General features: G+C 48.9%; 1 protein-coding gene across 1 annotated transcript in view; it reads left to right on the forward strand.

The window, feature by feature from the left end:
- LOC140635502 (kinesin-like protein KIF28P) overlaps nt 1-15943 on the forward strand; it is a 61589-nt gene that overhangs the window by 33951 nt on the left and 11695 nt on the right. Inside the window, exons 7-16 of the mRNA XM_072830251.1 lie at nt 2080-2191; nt 3705-3772; nt 5627-5736; nt 7181-7302; nt 8591-8681; nt 9633-9687; nt 10960-11083; nt 12142-12286; nt 15052-15170; nt 15627-15734. Of these exons, the coding sequence (XP_072686352.1) occupies nt 2080-2191; nt 3705-3772; nt 5627-5736; nt 7181-7302; nt 8591-8681; nt 9633-9687; nt 10960-11083; nt 12142-12286; nt 15052-15170; nt 15627-15734 (1054 nt within the window). The remainder of the gene's footprint in view (nt 1-2079; nt 2192-3704; nt 3773-5626; nt 5737-7180; nt 7303-8590; nt 8682-9632; nt 9688-10959; nt 11084-12141; nt 12287-15051; nt 15171-15626; nt 15735-15943) is intronic.

The raw sequence follows: 15943 nt of genomic DNA on the forward strand, positions 1-15943 counted from the left end.
ACAAGGATTTCCATCCTATATTTGTGATTGTTGATGTGTATGTTAATTCTATTCTTCTCTAATCCTAAAAGACATTATTTCTATTTTACACAATTTTCATTTTTTAATTTATTTGCTCCTTCTTAAACCTCAGAGTTGCTAAAATCGGTCTCCTCTTGGTGGAAGTAGATTCTGTAGAATTTCCTTCAGTGATCACCTGCTGATGGCAATTTCTGTTTTTTGGTTGAAATTTTTTTATTTCACCTCATTCTCAGAAGGCAGTTTGGCTGGGTTTAAAGTTATAGATGTGCAGTATTTTCTTCAGCTCATTAAGGTTACAGTCTCCTGCTTTCTCCTGGTGGTTTAATTGCTATTTTCTTGAAGATAGTTTATCTTGCCCTCCTCCAGCTGCTTTTAAGCTCTTTTGTTTTTAAACTTTATTTATTCATGAGAGACACAGAGAGGCAGAGACATAGGTAGAGGGAGAAGCAGGCTCCCTGTAGGGAGCCTGATGTGGAACTCAATCCCAGAACTCTGGGATCACTCCCTGAGCTGAAGGTAGGCACTCAACTCCTGAGCCACCCAGGTATCCCCTAAGCTCTTTTGTTTTGATGTTCTCCAGTTTCATTATGTTGCATTTGAGTGTGAATTTATTAATTCTGCATGGAATTCCCTGTCCTCCATAGTTCTATATATATAGATTAAAGATTTTTATCAGTATTGGGAAATTCTCACCCATTACATCTCATATACTGTCTGTGCCCATTTTCCCTCTTCTTTTCTGGAATTTCAACTAGACCATTTAAATCTTCTCACACTATCCTCCGTGACTCAACCTTCCTTGCTTGCTTCCCATCTCCGTGTCTCCAGGCTGCAATCTTGTTGATCTCTTTTGAACCATCTAGTTCACTAATTCCAGGGTTGGGTTTTTTCTTTTTTTTTAAGATTTTATTTATTTATTCGAGAGAGAGGCAGAGACAACAGAGGGAGAAGCAGGCTCCGTGCAGGGAGCCTGACGCGGGACTCGATCCCAGGACTCCAGGATCATGCCATGAGCCAAAGGCAGGCACCAAACTGCTGAGCCACCCAGGGATCACTCACTAATTCCAATTATAAGTGTCTAACTTGCTGTTAAACCTGTCCATTGTGGGGATCCCTGGGTGTCGCAGTGGTTTGGCGCCTGCCTTTGGCCCAGGGCGCGATCCTGGAGTCCCCAGATGGAGTCCCACGTCGGGCTCCCGGCAAGGAGCCTGCTTCTCCCTCCTCCTGTGTCTCTGCCTCTCTCTCTCTCTCTCTCTCTCTCTCTCTCTATGTGTCTATCATAAATAAATAAATAAATAAATAAATAAATAAATAAATAAATAAATCTTAAAAATAAAAACCTGTCCATTGTATTTTTCATTTCAATTACTGTATTTCTTTCTAGAAGATCATTTTGTTTCTTTTACAAATCTGCTAAAATAACTTTATAGATTTCTTGTCACTGTTGGTAATTATAATTTCCCACAGATGGGATTGCTTCCCTCTTCCTTCCCACTTTCATCAGTCTCTCATCAATGACAACACCACTGTCTTTGCAGTGGCTGGAGTGGGGTGGAGACTGACACAGTTATTCATGCTTTCTCTGGTGTGTTGTCATACAGGGTCCTAAGTTTATGTGCTCTCCTGAAGGCAGTGTGAGAGAAAAGCAAGAAGAGGACTTCAACCCAGTCCCCATTCTGGCCTTTACGCTGCTAGCTGGCCACCCTCTTCTTTCCAGAAATTCCTCTAATACACAGATTTACAGTAGCCTGCAGGCTCTTTGGGTCTCCTCACAAAGTTTAGTGTGTTCCTTCTTCAGATCAGCTTCCCACTATCTGTCATGGTCTCTTTCCAGGGCTGAGTTCAGAGACTGAGCCAGTGGCTCATGTGGTTAGCTGTCTTGCTTTGGCATCTTTGTACAGAAGGTGTCTCAATTGGTGAATATTCTTTAGAGCCATGTCTTAGGTTTATGGGGCCAAAGAGGGGATGGGGGTGTTTCTGGCTTATTCCCAGGGAGGCAAATTTCTTCTCAACATATATTTTTTTAATCTCTTGTTTTGTATTTTCTTTTTCATCCAGTGCTCTAGCTGATGCAGCCATGGGGAAGAAAGTCTTGCACATTCCCTACAGAGATTCTGTTCTGACCAAACTGCTGCAGCCAGCTCTGGGCGGCAACAGCAGAACTACTTTGGTAAAGTGACTTTCTTACAACATGTGAGACTGATTCCGCTGTTGCTGCTGTTGTCATTGTTATTATTGTTATGCTTGGTGTACTACAGTGCCGCATTTTACATTTAGCAGCACATTCCTACATGTCTCGTGACTCCTGGAACTCTTTCTCCTACGATGTTCAAATATTGCTCATTTTAATAATTTAATTATTCTTTTCTGCAGTTTTTAGGTTCTCAACAAGGAACATATGTTACTATTATTATCAGAAAAAAACATACAGCTTTTCAAATAACACTGATAATGTTGTACTATTCTAAATCAGTGGTCATTTCACAGCAAGACTAGAAATCAGTTTGACTATGTGTGAGACATGAGGCAGGTGTTTAATTACAGAGGAGATGAACTGTGTCATCTTAGCAAAGACTTGAGACTTACTATTGAATGTTTGCCAAGTGGGTCCAATGTAGAATGTGTTAAAATTCTCGGCTCTTCAGCTGCAGGTGTGAGAAGGAACAAAACCAGGTAAACTCGTCCTGCCTCCAATCTGCTGTCCCCATTGGGAGAGAAATGCTCACTTCAGAGCTTGTTCTATGCACTGTCTCCCAAATTCACAGCATAAGATGTCCTTACTTTCTATCACTGAATCTTGCCTAAGCCTTTACAAATATTTTCAATTTTTTCTGGTTGTCTGTCAGGGCCTGTGGGTCTCAGTGGGACATCCCCCAAGAACCTGGAAAAAAAGTGCCCATAAGATGCTCAGAATGTTAGACTACAAAGTCAAGTAACGGGTCTGAGCAGGTCTGTGCAAATGCCTGAAGAGGGCCGGACTTCCAGGTCTGCAGGATAAGGTCCCAACTCGGGCACTACAACACTTTGACAGAAAAAGATGTAGTTGGGAAGAGGTTGGGGGTGACTCAAAAGAGAATCTGAAAAGCCAACATCCAAGCACTAGATCCTCTGTGGCTCCAATCCCATTTCCAGTACAATTATCCTAACACCTCCTGTGCTTTATTTCTAAAGACAAGATGCTAACAGTATTCCCTTGAAAATGTTGCTGTTCAAAGGACAAAAACGAATGAGCCTTAAAAGCCACAGGGCTAAACCAAGGGGAAGGGTTATTCCCCGGGCCCTCGTGCTCTGGATTGTGATCTCCAGTTCCATAGATTACGCACTGCCACTAGGGCAGCTGTGTTCCCTCTAGTGCACCTCAGCTTGCTTTCTCATTTGAATTCTGGAACAATTAACCCTGTCAGGGTTGGTTCCAGGCTCAGGTCTTCCCATGGTCCTGTGGGTGACCTCAAGCATGTGATTTTTCTTTGAGCCTCAGGGTGTGTGTGTGTGTATGTGTGTGTGTGTATGGGGAGGAGGGGAGGAGTATAGGCTATAAAGGTGTGTTGTATGTGTTTTCAGAGTTGAAAAGCTTGAACGATACTGTAAATCACAAGATACTCTATGATCGTCAGCTGTATAATATCTACAACAATAAACCCCTATAAAATCACACAACCCAGAAGGAATGTTTTTCTTTACAGATAGCAGCCATAAGTCCTGCTGACATCTGCTATGAAGAAACGTTGTCCACGTTAAGATATGCTGAAAGGTACGGTTATGAATATTTACTATCCCTAGTGGCTCTCAGTTGTAAACATGTCAGCTTCTTCCCGGACTCTTGTACCCAATGGGTTGGTGGTTGGGGAAGAGGTCCAGGAGAAGGCTGAACAGAATGATTTCTGGGGACGTGGTGCCCTCCTGGCCTATCACTCGGTCACTCCAGCTCTGCATGGGAGAGGTACCATGGACTCAGATCAATGAAGGAGAATTGATCCCAATCCTGATGTGATTGGCATCAGTCTCCCTGTGTTTCCAAATAGCATGGCCTTTCACATATCTCTCCCTTTGTTACACGGCCCACGGGTATTGTGTAGTAGCAGGCAAGGGACTTTTATGCTAATGATAGGAGAAGGTGAGTATGTGCGAGGCGACTCCCGGGCTGGCACCCACCCTCCAGCTCTGCAGGTGCGGCTTTCCCTGAGCTCATTCTCACTTCTCCAGGCCTCCACACAGACAGATTATACTCTTCAGAGTAGGCTTGACAGTCACGGTATCTCTCTTCCCAGGGAGGGTCCACCCTCACCAGGTTCCTTCTATCCAATGGGGCCAGGGAAGCAAGTCCACACACTTAGTCCTGGCAGGAGGCAGGCATCTGGATCCTGCTTCTCCTGACCCTTTTGAAAAAGATGAGGGTCCAAGGCAAGGGAACTTCTAAGCAGGGCAGAAGCCACACGCCACCACCACTCCTCCCTCCCTTTCACACAGCAGACACTGAGAATCCACCACAGAGACTCATCTGTCAGGTTCAGATGGGAGCTTGGAATTCTCAGGCCCGCGTTCCAGGAAGCTGGAGCTGCAAGTGAAATGAAACTCCTTCGCCTGCTGTAATGTGTCACTCGTCAGCCTATGGGCTTGCATGTCAGTCAGGATCTGGCCCTACCAGCCATGTAAACTCAGGCAAGACACTCTCCCTCCCCAACCCTTGGCCACGTCCCATATCGAGAGAGGCGACTTCTCATCAGAGTTAAGGTGAAGAACACAGGAGATCAGCACAAACTGCCTGACACATGGTGGATGCTCAAAACCACAGCTGTTTCTGTGCCACTAAGTAGTGACTACTTCCCTCTGGCCCCGTCTCAGGGAGGGAGCTCTTGCATTTCAGGGACACATACTAGCGTCTTCCTACACTGTACAGCCTCAAGATGTGTTACACCAGCAGATGTCTGGCAGCATCTGGACCACAAGATCAGATCTTTAGGTCAATTTTATCTCTCTGCTTATCAGATACAAATCTGTGGCCAGGAGATTTCATGTGAGAGACTACGTGATGCACATGAAGGAGCACACAGAGTCCTGGGCTCTGATCCCAAATCTGCCACAGGCTGTATGACGTGGGAGCAAGGCTTGGAAACCCTCTCTTCCTCAGGGAAAGGAGGAAGGTGGTCAGAGATAGTAAACAACAACACAGGGTTCCCTGTTAAATTCTGATTTCAGAGGCAGAGCAAGTCAGTAATGTGTGTGAACGTGAGTTCGTCCCATGCAATATTTGGGGGTGTCCCACATCTCCTGCGGGGTACTAGAGGCAGTGTAAGAGTTAACCATCAAGACCCTGCTCACTTGAGGCACATGCAGAGCAGCAAGGGGCACCTCCAGGGCTGGGTTAGAACCATGCGTTCAGGGCCCAGGACACATCAGTGTGGGGCTGTGGGTCCAGAGGAGCTGCTCATGTTTATCTGAGCCATGGATGCCCCTTAAGTCCCTTTTGGCCTTAATGGTTCACTGGAACCCGACATAGTGGAGCCTGAAATCACCCCAGCTGAAAGGCTCCCACTCTGCGGGTTTCTGGCCAGTGCTCTGCAAGGGGTCCAGGGCCTGATCATGTGTTCCTCTTTGAACATGGAAGGGCTAAAAAGATCCAGAACAAAGCTGTGGTCAACACCTCAATGCTGATGAGAGAGGCAGAGGCGGAGAACAACAAAGTTCTGCTTGCACGCGGAAATTCCAGAATGGCAGGTAAACTGAGTCTGGAGTCAGTGCCTGGACCAGGCCAGCAGTGGGATGGAGGGAAGGATCAACTGCAGGCTCAGCCTGGGGCTTGAGGGGAAAACACCTGCTTAAAGTCACTGGAGCCTTAGTTCAGCCCAGGGCAGCCTCTGGGAACATTTGGGCCCTGGCCTTGGGGAAAAACACTTTATTTTGGAGGCAAATGCAGATTCACGTGCTGTTGTAATAATGGCCCTGCTCTTTCTAGAAGGTCACTTTAGTCTCATTTTTATTGCCATTTTTATCCCGAAGCCATTGTTTCTGCCAAGACTACTCTTGAGGATCTTCCCGGAATTGCATGGTGGCTGTCTGACATTTGTTCTACTGATGGCCTCATGCAGTTCAATGATGTTTGCATCTCCAGAAGCCTTAGTGGCCCACCCCTACCTGCATGGTAGCGTCACCTGGTGAGCATCACCAGGCCCATTAAACCACAAGGCCAGCAGTAGAGCTCAAGGTGTCCCACTGTGCTTTGAATTAAGGCCTCAGATTTCCGGGGGCAGCACGGAGGCATATATAAATATGCTTATTAATCACTTAAAATGGGATGGACCCTCCCCCCCAAAAAAAAGGCAAATTATAAAACTGGGGAAATAAAATTGGTGAAAGTGTTTAGCATGAAAACAGCAATATCAGATGGTCCAAACCCTTGGTGTTTAATGCTTGTTAAGGGAGTATGAGCTCCAGCCACCATGCACCCTGGCACCCAGCCCTGCCAGCAGGGCTCCCTTGCTCCGGAGCAGCTCGAAGGTAGCGGCAGCCGTTTCTGACTCCAGCACTTCTGTGCACATGCATGCACGCGCACACCGGGCTGCCTGGGGGCAGGGCGGGTGGTGCTCCACCTGGCATATGTCCAGACTCCCACGTCCTGACACACAGAGACTTCCCAGCAAAGCGCTTCCTACATTAGAGGCAGTGCCTACGGCTGCTACACGCCTGATTCTGCTTAGTCCCAAATCTTTGCGTCATCATGAACTGGACGTGCCAGATAATGACCTGAACATAGCATCAAATGCCCACTGTTCATAAGCACAGACACAAAATATGCAGGAAGCCACCTGAGTCTGATTCCCCCTGAGTGCCCTGGCCTTACAGGAATTCCCTGTAAAAATGGTCTATGGGGGAGGACGTGCCTCCCCCCAGTCACATGCCTACGCGAATGAAAAATAGAATATTGAGCTTCCTGCGTCTTCCAATACAAGGCCTTCTTGCTCTAGGACCCTATGAACTAAGATGATAGCACTCTTTGTAGAAATGGCCAAGGGATTTCTTCTTCACAGGTAAGCACAGCACAATTTCCCACTCTGTTCAGTCCCCAGTTTGGGCTGAGGAAGGAGTCAAGTCTTATTATAGTTATTCTGCTCCTCACCCTTGATACTGCAGACCCGTCGCTTAAGTACCTCCCCCCTTTCAGAGCTGCCGGCCTGCCTCCTGGCAGATCAGAGCCTCGGACAGCAGACCGGCCAGGTGACCTGGGCACACCAGCTGGAGCAGGCTCGGGAGGAGTGGCAGCAGCAGTACCTGGCCATTGCCCAGGTGAGCTTCACTGCCTCCACCTGCAGAGGCCGACACCTGGCGGGAGCCTCACCCCGTTCCCAGACACACACGGCTGCCTGGACTGCTTTTTCCAGTGAATGTGTGTAGTATGTGAGATGTGGCGTGTGATATGTGACAAATGACTCCCATCACTGCTGTTGACAGGGGCGAGAAGGAAGGAAGCCAAGAGGGTTGATGAGTAAGGCTGAAGGTAGATCCAAGGCTGTTGATAATTACAGTTTGGGGAGAATTTGAGGACTGTCTTCTGGGGACCGTGTGGTGTGCCCCTGAACCATGGTATCTCCTTGGCATTTGCTGCCAGGATCGGATTGTGTGAATCGGATCGGTGTGAATTTCGTAGGTGGGTTAGGGAGATACCCTCTTGGCCCCCATCCACAGCCCACTCCCGCCATGACCCGACCCCCTGCAGCCACAGGTTCTGCACAAACTTCAAGTCATGGGCCAGACTCAGAGCACTTTGGGAGCAGTGGCAGAGGTCCAGGCTGGCTCCTGAAAGGCTTATGAAGCCTGGAATGGAGGTGAGCCTCAGACTGGGGGAGTGCAGTGGGGTCAGGTCTGCAGCCCCAGGAGGCTAGGTTGAGTTAGGGCCCAAAGATTCTAGAAGTGTAGACAGTAACAACGGAAAAGATTCTTACCCTCCTTACCCTTTAGCGGAATTTCAAGATTTAAAGGCTTTCCGTGTGCATGCTCAGTGTAGTCTAGTTCTAATTGACTGCGAATCCTCTATAAGCCCAATACTAATCAATACTGTACTCAGGGAGGAGACGCAGTCAGGTGACCAGGAGAGAGTACTACATGCCACATTTTGTCCTCTGTGCCTGATTACCAGTGAGCTCACCAGCAGGATGTGGGAAGCATGAGATGTAGGGTAGCAGGTTTAGTGGAGGCCCAAGGCAGAACGAGCCAGATTAGGCACCTCCCTGGGGCATCGGAATGACTGGGGATATGGGGACCTGCAGAAAATAGTGGGGTAGAATTCAGGGTAGAAGGGGATGAGACAGGGCAGCCAGGAAGGGGGAGCAGAGTCAGGGAAACCAGCTACGCTGGGCAGCATTCCTATCCCAGTGAACTCAGGCCCCAACGGCCGACCTGCCAAGGCTCTCACCTCTGCAGAGCCCCTGCCCTACCCGGCCTTCCTCATCCAGGTTCGCCTCTCTGGGCGATTTGACAGGATGCATAGACAAAGGGCTTTGGCACAAAGTGGACAGGACAGGAACACTGCTGTCCCGAACCCACGGGCCCTGGGACCTCTCCGTGTCTCCTCCAGGAGCGGCAGATGATGGAGACCTTCCCACACCTTCTCAACGTCAACGAGGACCCGCAGCTCACGGGAGTCCTCAAGTACTTCATTCAGGCTGGTACTCCCCCGTCTTGACTCACTCGGCACCTGCTCCTGTGTCTTGCTTTCAGGAGCACATTTCTCTTTTGAATCTCTCTTTTCATGGTAAATATATGTAACGTAGAGGTCAGCACGCTGATGATTTTTCAGTATGTAGTTCAGGGGCATTAGAATAATCACCTCGATCCAACTCCAGAACCTGTCCCCTCCCAAACCGGAACTCTGTCCACATTCAGCAACAACTCCACGTGCCCCTACGCCAGCCCCTGGCAACCGCCAACTATTCTAGATACTCCGTATAATTGGAATCATGCGGTATCTGTCCTTCCGTGACTAGCATGATTCAGCCGGGATAATGCCCTCAAGGTTCACTGATGTAGCAGGTTATACAGATCTCCTCCCTTCCTTTTTAAGGCCGAATCATATTCCATTATATGTATAGACCACATTTTTTAATCTATTCAAATTTTGGAAAATAGCCTCAATATTGTAGCAACAGCTGACTTTCCGCATGCGAGTGCTATACAGGCCCCCAACGGGAGAAGGCTCATGCGGGATGGAGGTGGGGCCCGGGAGCTGGGCAGCCCCCAGGAGGGCCGGAGGGTGCTCTGGGCCATGTCCAGGGTATCAGTGACAGGACAGAAACAGCTTCACAGACTAGGACCTTGTCCGGGCCAGGCTTCCACGCATCTCCCAAGGCCCCGGCTCAACAGTTTCTCCCTCCAGGATTCCCACTGATCAGGTAGAATTTGAAAAAAGTCAAGAATCCCACAAAAAGGGCAGAAAGTAAAATAATCACCCCTAAGGCAGGGTGATGTCCAAGCACTTGTGACTAAAAAGTCCAGGTGGCAAAATCCCTGCACCCCATCATCCTCAAGACGAAATGGCACGGCCTGAACATGAGACACGTTCCCTTGTCAAGGTCAAATTCTGACAATTTTGAAAATAAATTATCTTCATTCTTTTCAAGGCTCCTGTGATGCTGGTCGGGCTGCTTCAAATGCCATCCCTCTTCTAGGTTTGGGGTAAGTGTGCATACGCCATTTGTGTCCCGCGTGCGAGAGCCATGACCTCAGCTCACACGGCCTGGTCTGCGAAGCTCCACATTTGTCTGGTCACTGCCCAGTCAGGCCACAGACCCTGCTGGATGACCCAGAACCAAAGAGTCCCAGCCTGTCCCCAGAGCCCCATGTCAGTGCTGGGCGGGAGGAGGCCCCTGTAAGTCCTTGTAGGCTCTCACCGCAGACCTCCTCCTCCAGACATCACCTTGTCTCCTTGGTCTCATGTGGGGCCAGAGGGGAAGGCCATGTGCTAGACGCTGTTTGATAATTCTGTACAAGGGGACAAAGCAGACGAGGCCAGGGAGTGAAAAGGGAGCCAGCCACAAGTGGCCTGCGTCTTCTGGGGTCTTAACCACCAAAGCAATGGCATCCTCAGATCTCTGTGCTCAGAGCCCTCACCAGCTGGACCAAGAGGAAGCCCAGCCTCTGAAGTGATACCCTCTGCAAGGGGAGGCCCCGAGGTGCCCTGTGGTGGTCCCCATGAACCCTGACTGTCCTGTACATCTATGGCCTCCCTACTGCTCCTTCCCATTCCAGAGTTTCCTGGCTGCCCACGGATTCCCAGCCAGGAGGCCCAGGTGGCTCTTACAGAGGCCTGACTGACCCGTCCCCCTGACATACCTCAGCCCTCCTGAGCCAACATGCAGGGAGAAGAGAGGAGGAGGCCTGTGCTGACCCTGCCCCACCAGCTTCCAGCTCCCTTCTCCTGACTCATCCTGGGGATCCCTCTCATCTCCCTTTCCAGACCACTCCCTGTGGGCACCCTACACAGATCTGTACATGGCTGAACTCCAGATGAGTTGAGGTTAAAACCTTTCCCACAGCATCCCTGAGCCCCAAGCAAACAGGGATATGCATGGACACATGTCTCAGCACCCAGAACAGTCCATGACAACCAAGGAGTCTAGGAACATTCTAGAACAGTTAAGCTGGTCATTCAGGCACACAGATAATGTCCCGGGGGCAGCCACTCTGACACCTCTGACATCTATCCCCAGATCCTTAGCATATAAAGTCTGGATTCGTATTATAAGACCTAGAAACGGATCTAAACTTCTCTGTGGTGTGTACGTTATTATTAATCACATGCCCCAGCATCCCTCCTGAGACATCTTTGCTTTGTTTCCATTTCCCCACCACTCGCTCCTGCTGGCCTGGGAGTTTCTGAAGGACCACTGGAACTGTTCGCTAACTGTTCATTATCTTGGCTACTTAGACAAACTCTTGTCTTCTTAGAATTTCAGATAAACATGCTTCCTTCACAAATCTGGACGGGAAAGTGACAGTCACTCCACACAGCAAATGCAACGTTGTTGTCAATGGGGTGCCCATCACGACCACGACAAAGCTGCAGCATCTGGTAGCATTTCCTGCCTGAAATTCCCTAAGTCCTACCCAAGAGCTGGGAGAGGGGGTTCTCAGGAGGTACCCCCAACATCTGCGCTGTGGCGAGGGCTGGGCAGGGCTGGGTGCTAACCACCCCGTTTCCTTCTGGAACAGTGTCATGATGGACATGGTCACAGCCTGGGGCTGGGAGACCTGATAGTAGCACACTATGTGTTCTTGGGCAGGTCACTTCACTTCTCTGGACTTCATCTCTGGACCTCACAAGACCCTTTCCAGCTCTAACACTTTATGAGAAACAAAACTACAGCCCCTTGCAGACACCGGGCTCTCCATCTCCTCCCCACACCCCAGCCAGAGCCCCCAGCACCAAAGGGGCCCCCCTCAGCCTCCCTGTGGCCCAATCCCCTCTTCAACCCATTCCCCACACCGTAGCCACAGGGAGCCTATTGGACAAGCTGCTGGGATTAGACCACACCCTTCTGGAAATTCTCAGTGACCAACCTGTTAGGACACCCGTGTGAGCTGCCCCTCTCTCCACTGCTTCCAACCTCACTGCTCCGCATGAACGTTGCACTGACCTCCTGATTGTTGGGAACATTCCAGGCTCTGTCTGGCAGCAGACTTCTCAGCGTTGCTAAAACTCCCCACCCCTGAAGTCTTAGCTTAAATAGTGCACCTTGGGAGAGGACCACTCTGGTCCTCAGTGCAAATCAGGCCCCCTCCTCCCTTCTGCAGAAGTGCCCCCTTTCATTCAAGCATCTCTCTCGGGCTATTACACCGTTGGTCTGTAAAGTCCTAGATGGGAGGGCCCAGGTCTGTTTGGTCCCCACTGGGGTTCCCAGTGTCCCATGCAGTCGGAGCTCAGTGTGGGATGCAGAGGAAACAGATGAAAGCACGCACACAAAAGCAAGATGCCAACCTCTTCCTCCCCGTTCACAAGTCTCTTCCCTGTCCGGGGAACTCATGGAGGTCTTGTGATTTATCCCAGCTGGTGGGCCTGGGGCCTTGGCTTCCCCTGGGGCAGGCTGACCCCACAGCGCCCTTCCCCTGAGTCACCCGTCTCCTCCCTAGGACCGCGTTATCTTGGGATCCAGCAGCGCCTACCTCTACATTGGGTTTCCTTCAGAGCGAGGCAGCGAAGACTTGAACAGGTTTGACTATGACTTTTTCCAGCTGGAGAGAGCAGCTGTGGAGGGAGTGAGCATGGACAAGCTTGGTGAGCAGCCCAGGGCCCTGCCTTTCCGGCATCTTCTGCACGCTGGTCCGCTGATCCGAAAGCAACTGCTTTCACTGTGTGCTCTCCCACTTCACTTAAGGAAATAATCTTTTAAAAGTGCAACATTTAGGAAGTTAACATGATTTCCATGTAAATGAAGAATGAGGGCATGTCAAAGATTAAATTCATTAATCTGTTACTTTAATAAACAGTAGAGAAGAGAGTGGTAATCCAGTTGACTCTTGAACAACACGAGTTTGAACTGCTCTGATCCACTTACATGTGGACTTTTTTTTACATGTAGATTTTTTGTTAAATAAATGCAGCATAGCTCTGAAAATGTATTTTCTCTTATGACTTTCTTCTCTGTAGCCTACCTTATTGTAAGAACACAGTATATATAATACATAGAACAGACAAAATGTGTGTTAATCAACTGTTTACTGGTGAGTCTTCAGGACAACAATAGGCTGTTAGTGGGTAAATTTGGGGGGACTCAAAAGTTAAGTGGATTTTTGACTCTACGGGGGTTTGGAGCTCTAACCCCCATGGTGTTCAAGATTCGACTATATAACCAATGAGAGAAGAATACTCAAATAAGGCTCTGAGTTAGACAAAGCTGATTAATGGCCTTCGGGGTGATAATCTTCTACTGGACAAAAGTCCTTGTAATTTGCCAATCTTCTACAAATTCCATCTCACAGCTCAGAGTGCAGGCTCCAGTCAACAGTTTAGTGAGTGTATGCTGGTACAGCCCCCAGGGGATCAGAATCCCTACACAAGGCTCTGCTAGGACATTTAAAGGACAGTCATCCCTTTTGCCTTATTTCCATGTTTGGGAGGTTTTTTGAGACAGCTTCCCCTGTGCTGCACAGTCACCGAGTGGCTCTCTCAGACACGGGGCCCCCTGCGTCGTGGCCAGCAATCCCACAGTGGCCAGTCAGTTGGTCTTCACCTGCCTGGACACACTCCACCCTTGTTCCCTGGAGCCTCTTGCCGTGACAGGGAAGCATTTTGTGCACAGTTCTCAATTTTGTGTTTTTTTTTTAATAATAAATTTATTTTTTATTGGTGTTCAATTTGCCAACATACAGAATAACACCCAGTGCTCATCCTGTCAAGTGCCCCCCTAGTTCTCAATTTTGAAGCAATTTCTTGAGATGCACAGCAAAGTTTCAAGAGCAGTACATAGGATTTTCATACACACTTAAGTTCCTGTTTCAACATTTAGTACACTTGCTTTATTATATATCTGCATATGTGTGTGTATATAAGTATGGGTATATATCATCTTTAAATATATTTTTTTTCTGAATCATTTGAGAATAAGTTGCAGTACGGATTTTATGCATATTTAACTAATTGTTAATATCAATAGCATCCTTTATAATAAAAACAAATTCAAGCCCAACATCCAAGTAAGGACCACATATGTCTCTTTGGTCTCCTTAAACCTGGAATGATCACCAGTCTTTGCCTTTCATAACCTTTCATGACCTTGGCATTCTTAAAGTGTAAAGGCCAGTTGTTTTGTTCAACTTTCTTTATTTTGTCTTTTTGGTGGCTGTCAGATTTGTCTCCTGTACAGTTACTAATTCCATCTTTTGATCAATAAATACTTTATGAGGAGAGTCTTTTGATATGTGGATACCCTACCTACACTTTGCCATAGTTTCATCCACTAGTTTTTTCATCCTTTCACTTTTGCTTGGATTAATTATGCTGGGGATTTTGCCAAATGGTGCATCTCTGGCTCTACCATTTCTTCTACATTTATTTGGGAAAAGAAATCTACTGTAAGGAAGAAATAATCTCTCCTGTTTGTTTATTCACTTATTTATGTCAATACTCATAGAATCCAATTTTACACAGTAGGTTTGAATCTGTTGCTTTCGGGGTTGACTTTGACCTGCACACTGTCCCAGATATGGCCAGAAAGAGCCTCTTCAAGCTGATTTTCATGTCTTTCTGGCTCATCCCCATAGGTCTTTGAATACCAGCTTACTTTTTGGTATAAGAACACATTCTAGGTTCCATTCTAGGTTCATTTGCAGACTCTCACTCCCAGCTCTGCAGTCGGGCATTTCTCAAGCATCCTGACTCCTTTTGGTCGAGAACAGCATTTATAAGTCAAGATCTGGAGCTAGGTGTGCAGACCACGGTATTGATATATTGATACATCTCTATGGACAGACAGACGCACATATGCCACGCACATATGTATAGCTTTGTCAATATCCACAAAACCATGAGTTCACAGTGATACCTCCAATTCCAGCTCAATGCCCCAGGGATTAGTCTAGTTTTCCCTTGGTGGGGAAACCTTATAATATTTATGTCCCATTTTTCTCCATCTATCCTCTGGATTCCATACCCTGTCACCTTCTTTTTTTAAAAGACTTTATTTATTTATTTGAGAGATGGAGTGAAAGAGAGAGAAAGAGAGAGTGAATGAGCATGAATAGGGGGAGGAGTAGAGGGAGGCAGAGGGACGGAGGGAGCAGCAGACCTTTGGTGAGCAGGGAGCCCCACTTGGGGCTCGATCCCACCCTGAGATCATGTTCTGTGGTGAAGGCAGAGGCTCACCGACTGAGCCACCGAGGTGCTCCTGGTTTTTTATTTTGTTTTAATTACATGCTTGTAATTTTAAAATGCAAACATTTGATGGACAGCTAAACAAATGAGCAAGCGTATGAATTCCCTTGTGGCTGGTCAGTATCCCAGGACAGGTGGCCGATGCTCATGGGCTCTCTGCGTCTTCCCAGGGGCTGTGAGCCACGGGGATGGAATGGCAGACCCCAGCGTGCTGGCTGTGTTCCAGGACTATGTCAAACTGATGCCACTGGTGGCAGAAGCGAATCAAATGGGCGAAGAGCTGGAGAAGGTGGGAGCCAGGAGACAGTACGGCCGGGTCCAGAAAGGGCCTTGGGGAACAGGGTCCACGGACCCTCACACCACTCCCCCCAGCCAGCTTCGTGATGTGGATGGGGACAGGGGACCTGGGGAGGTCGGGACCCAGGGCCCCCACTGGGAGCCATGACAGACCCCAGGTCAACACCCAGGCCTCACCAGTCCCAGCGCCACCTCTGGCCTCCACGGCCACCCAGGACCCCGGACCAGGACTTGCTTGCACACACCCCATCCCAGATCATCCTTCGGAGCAACTTTTCTGGGCCCAGCACCCCAAGGCCCTCTATGCCTGAGTGGGGGTCGGCCCCCTGGTGCCCTGGGGTGCCAATCCTCAGGACACCCGGGGAGCATCAGAGAAAGAGGGGGACATGGCGGGGATGGTGTGACTGATACCACAGGGTGACCTGGTGCAACGTGCTTCTCTTACCAGGGACTCAGAATGGAACTGAAGGTGAAGAATCTAGCATCATCCGACTCCAGAGGTTACGACCTACAGAAAGAGGTCATGGTGAAGGTGACAAACCAGAGGACTCAGGAGGTGAGCGCACCTTTGGGGACAGACAGAGCTTCTGCGGTGCTCTCCCAGAGATAGGGTTGGTGCAGCCCTGACAGCCTGCCGATGCTCAGTGAAGGGACACGGTGTGTTCCAAGTGGGGCTGGGACCCTGGGGACACAAGACCCCTTCATCTGTGTCCTCCTGGGCCTCTCCCCACACAGCACCGAGCCCCAGGATCCTTCCCCACCACC

Source organism: Canis lupus, chromosome 6 (genome assembly GCF_048164855.1).
Source record: "Canis lupus baileyi chromosome 6, mCanLup2.hap1, whole genome shotgun sequence".
In the NCBI taxonomy this organism is placed as follows: Eukaryota; Metazoa; Chordata; class Mammalia; order Carnivora; family Canidae; genus Canis; species Canis lupus.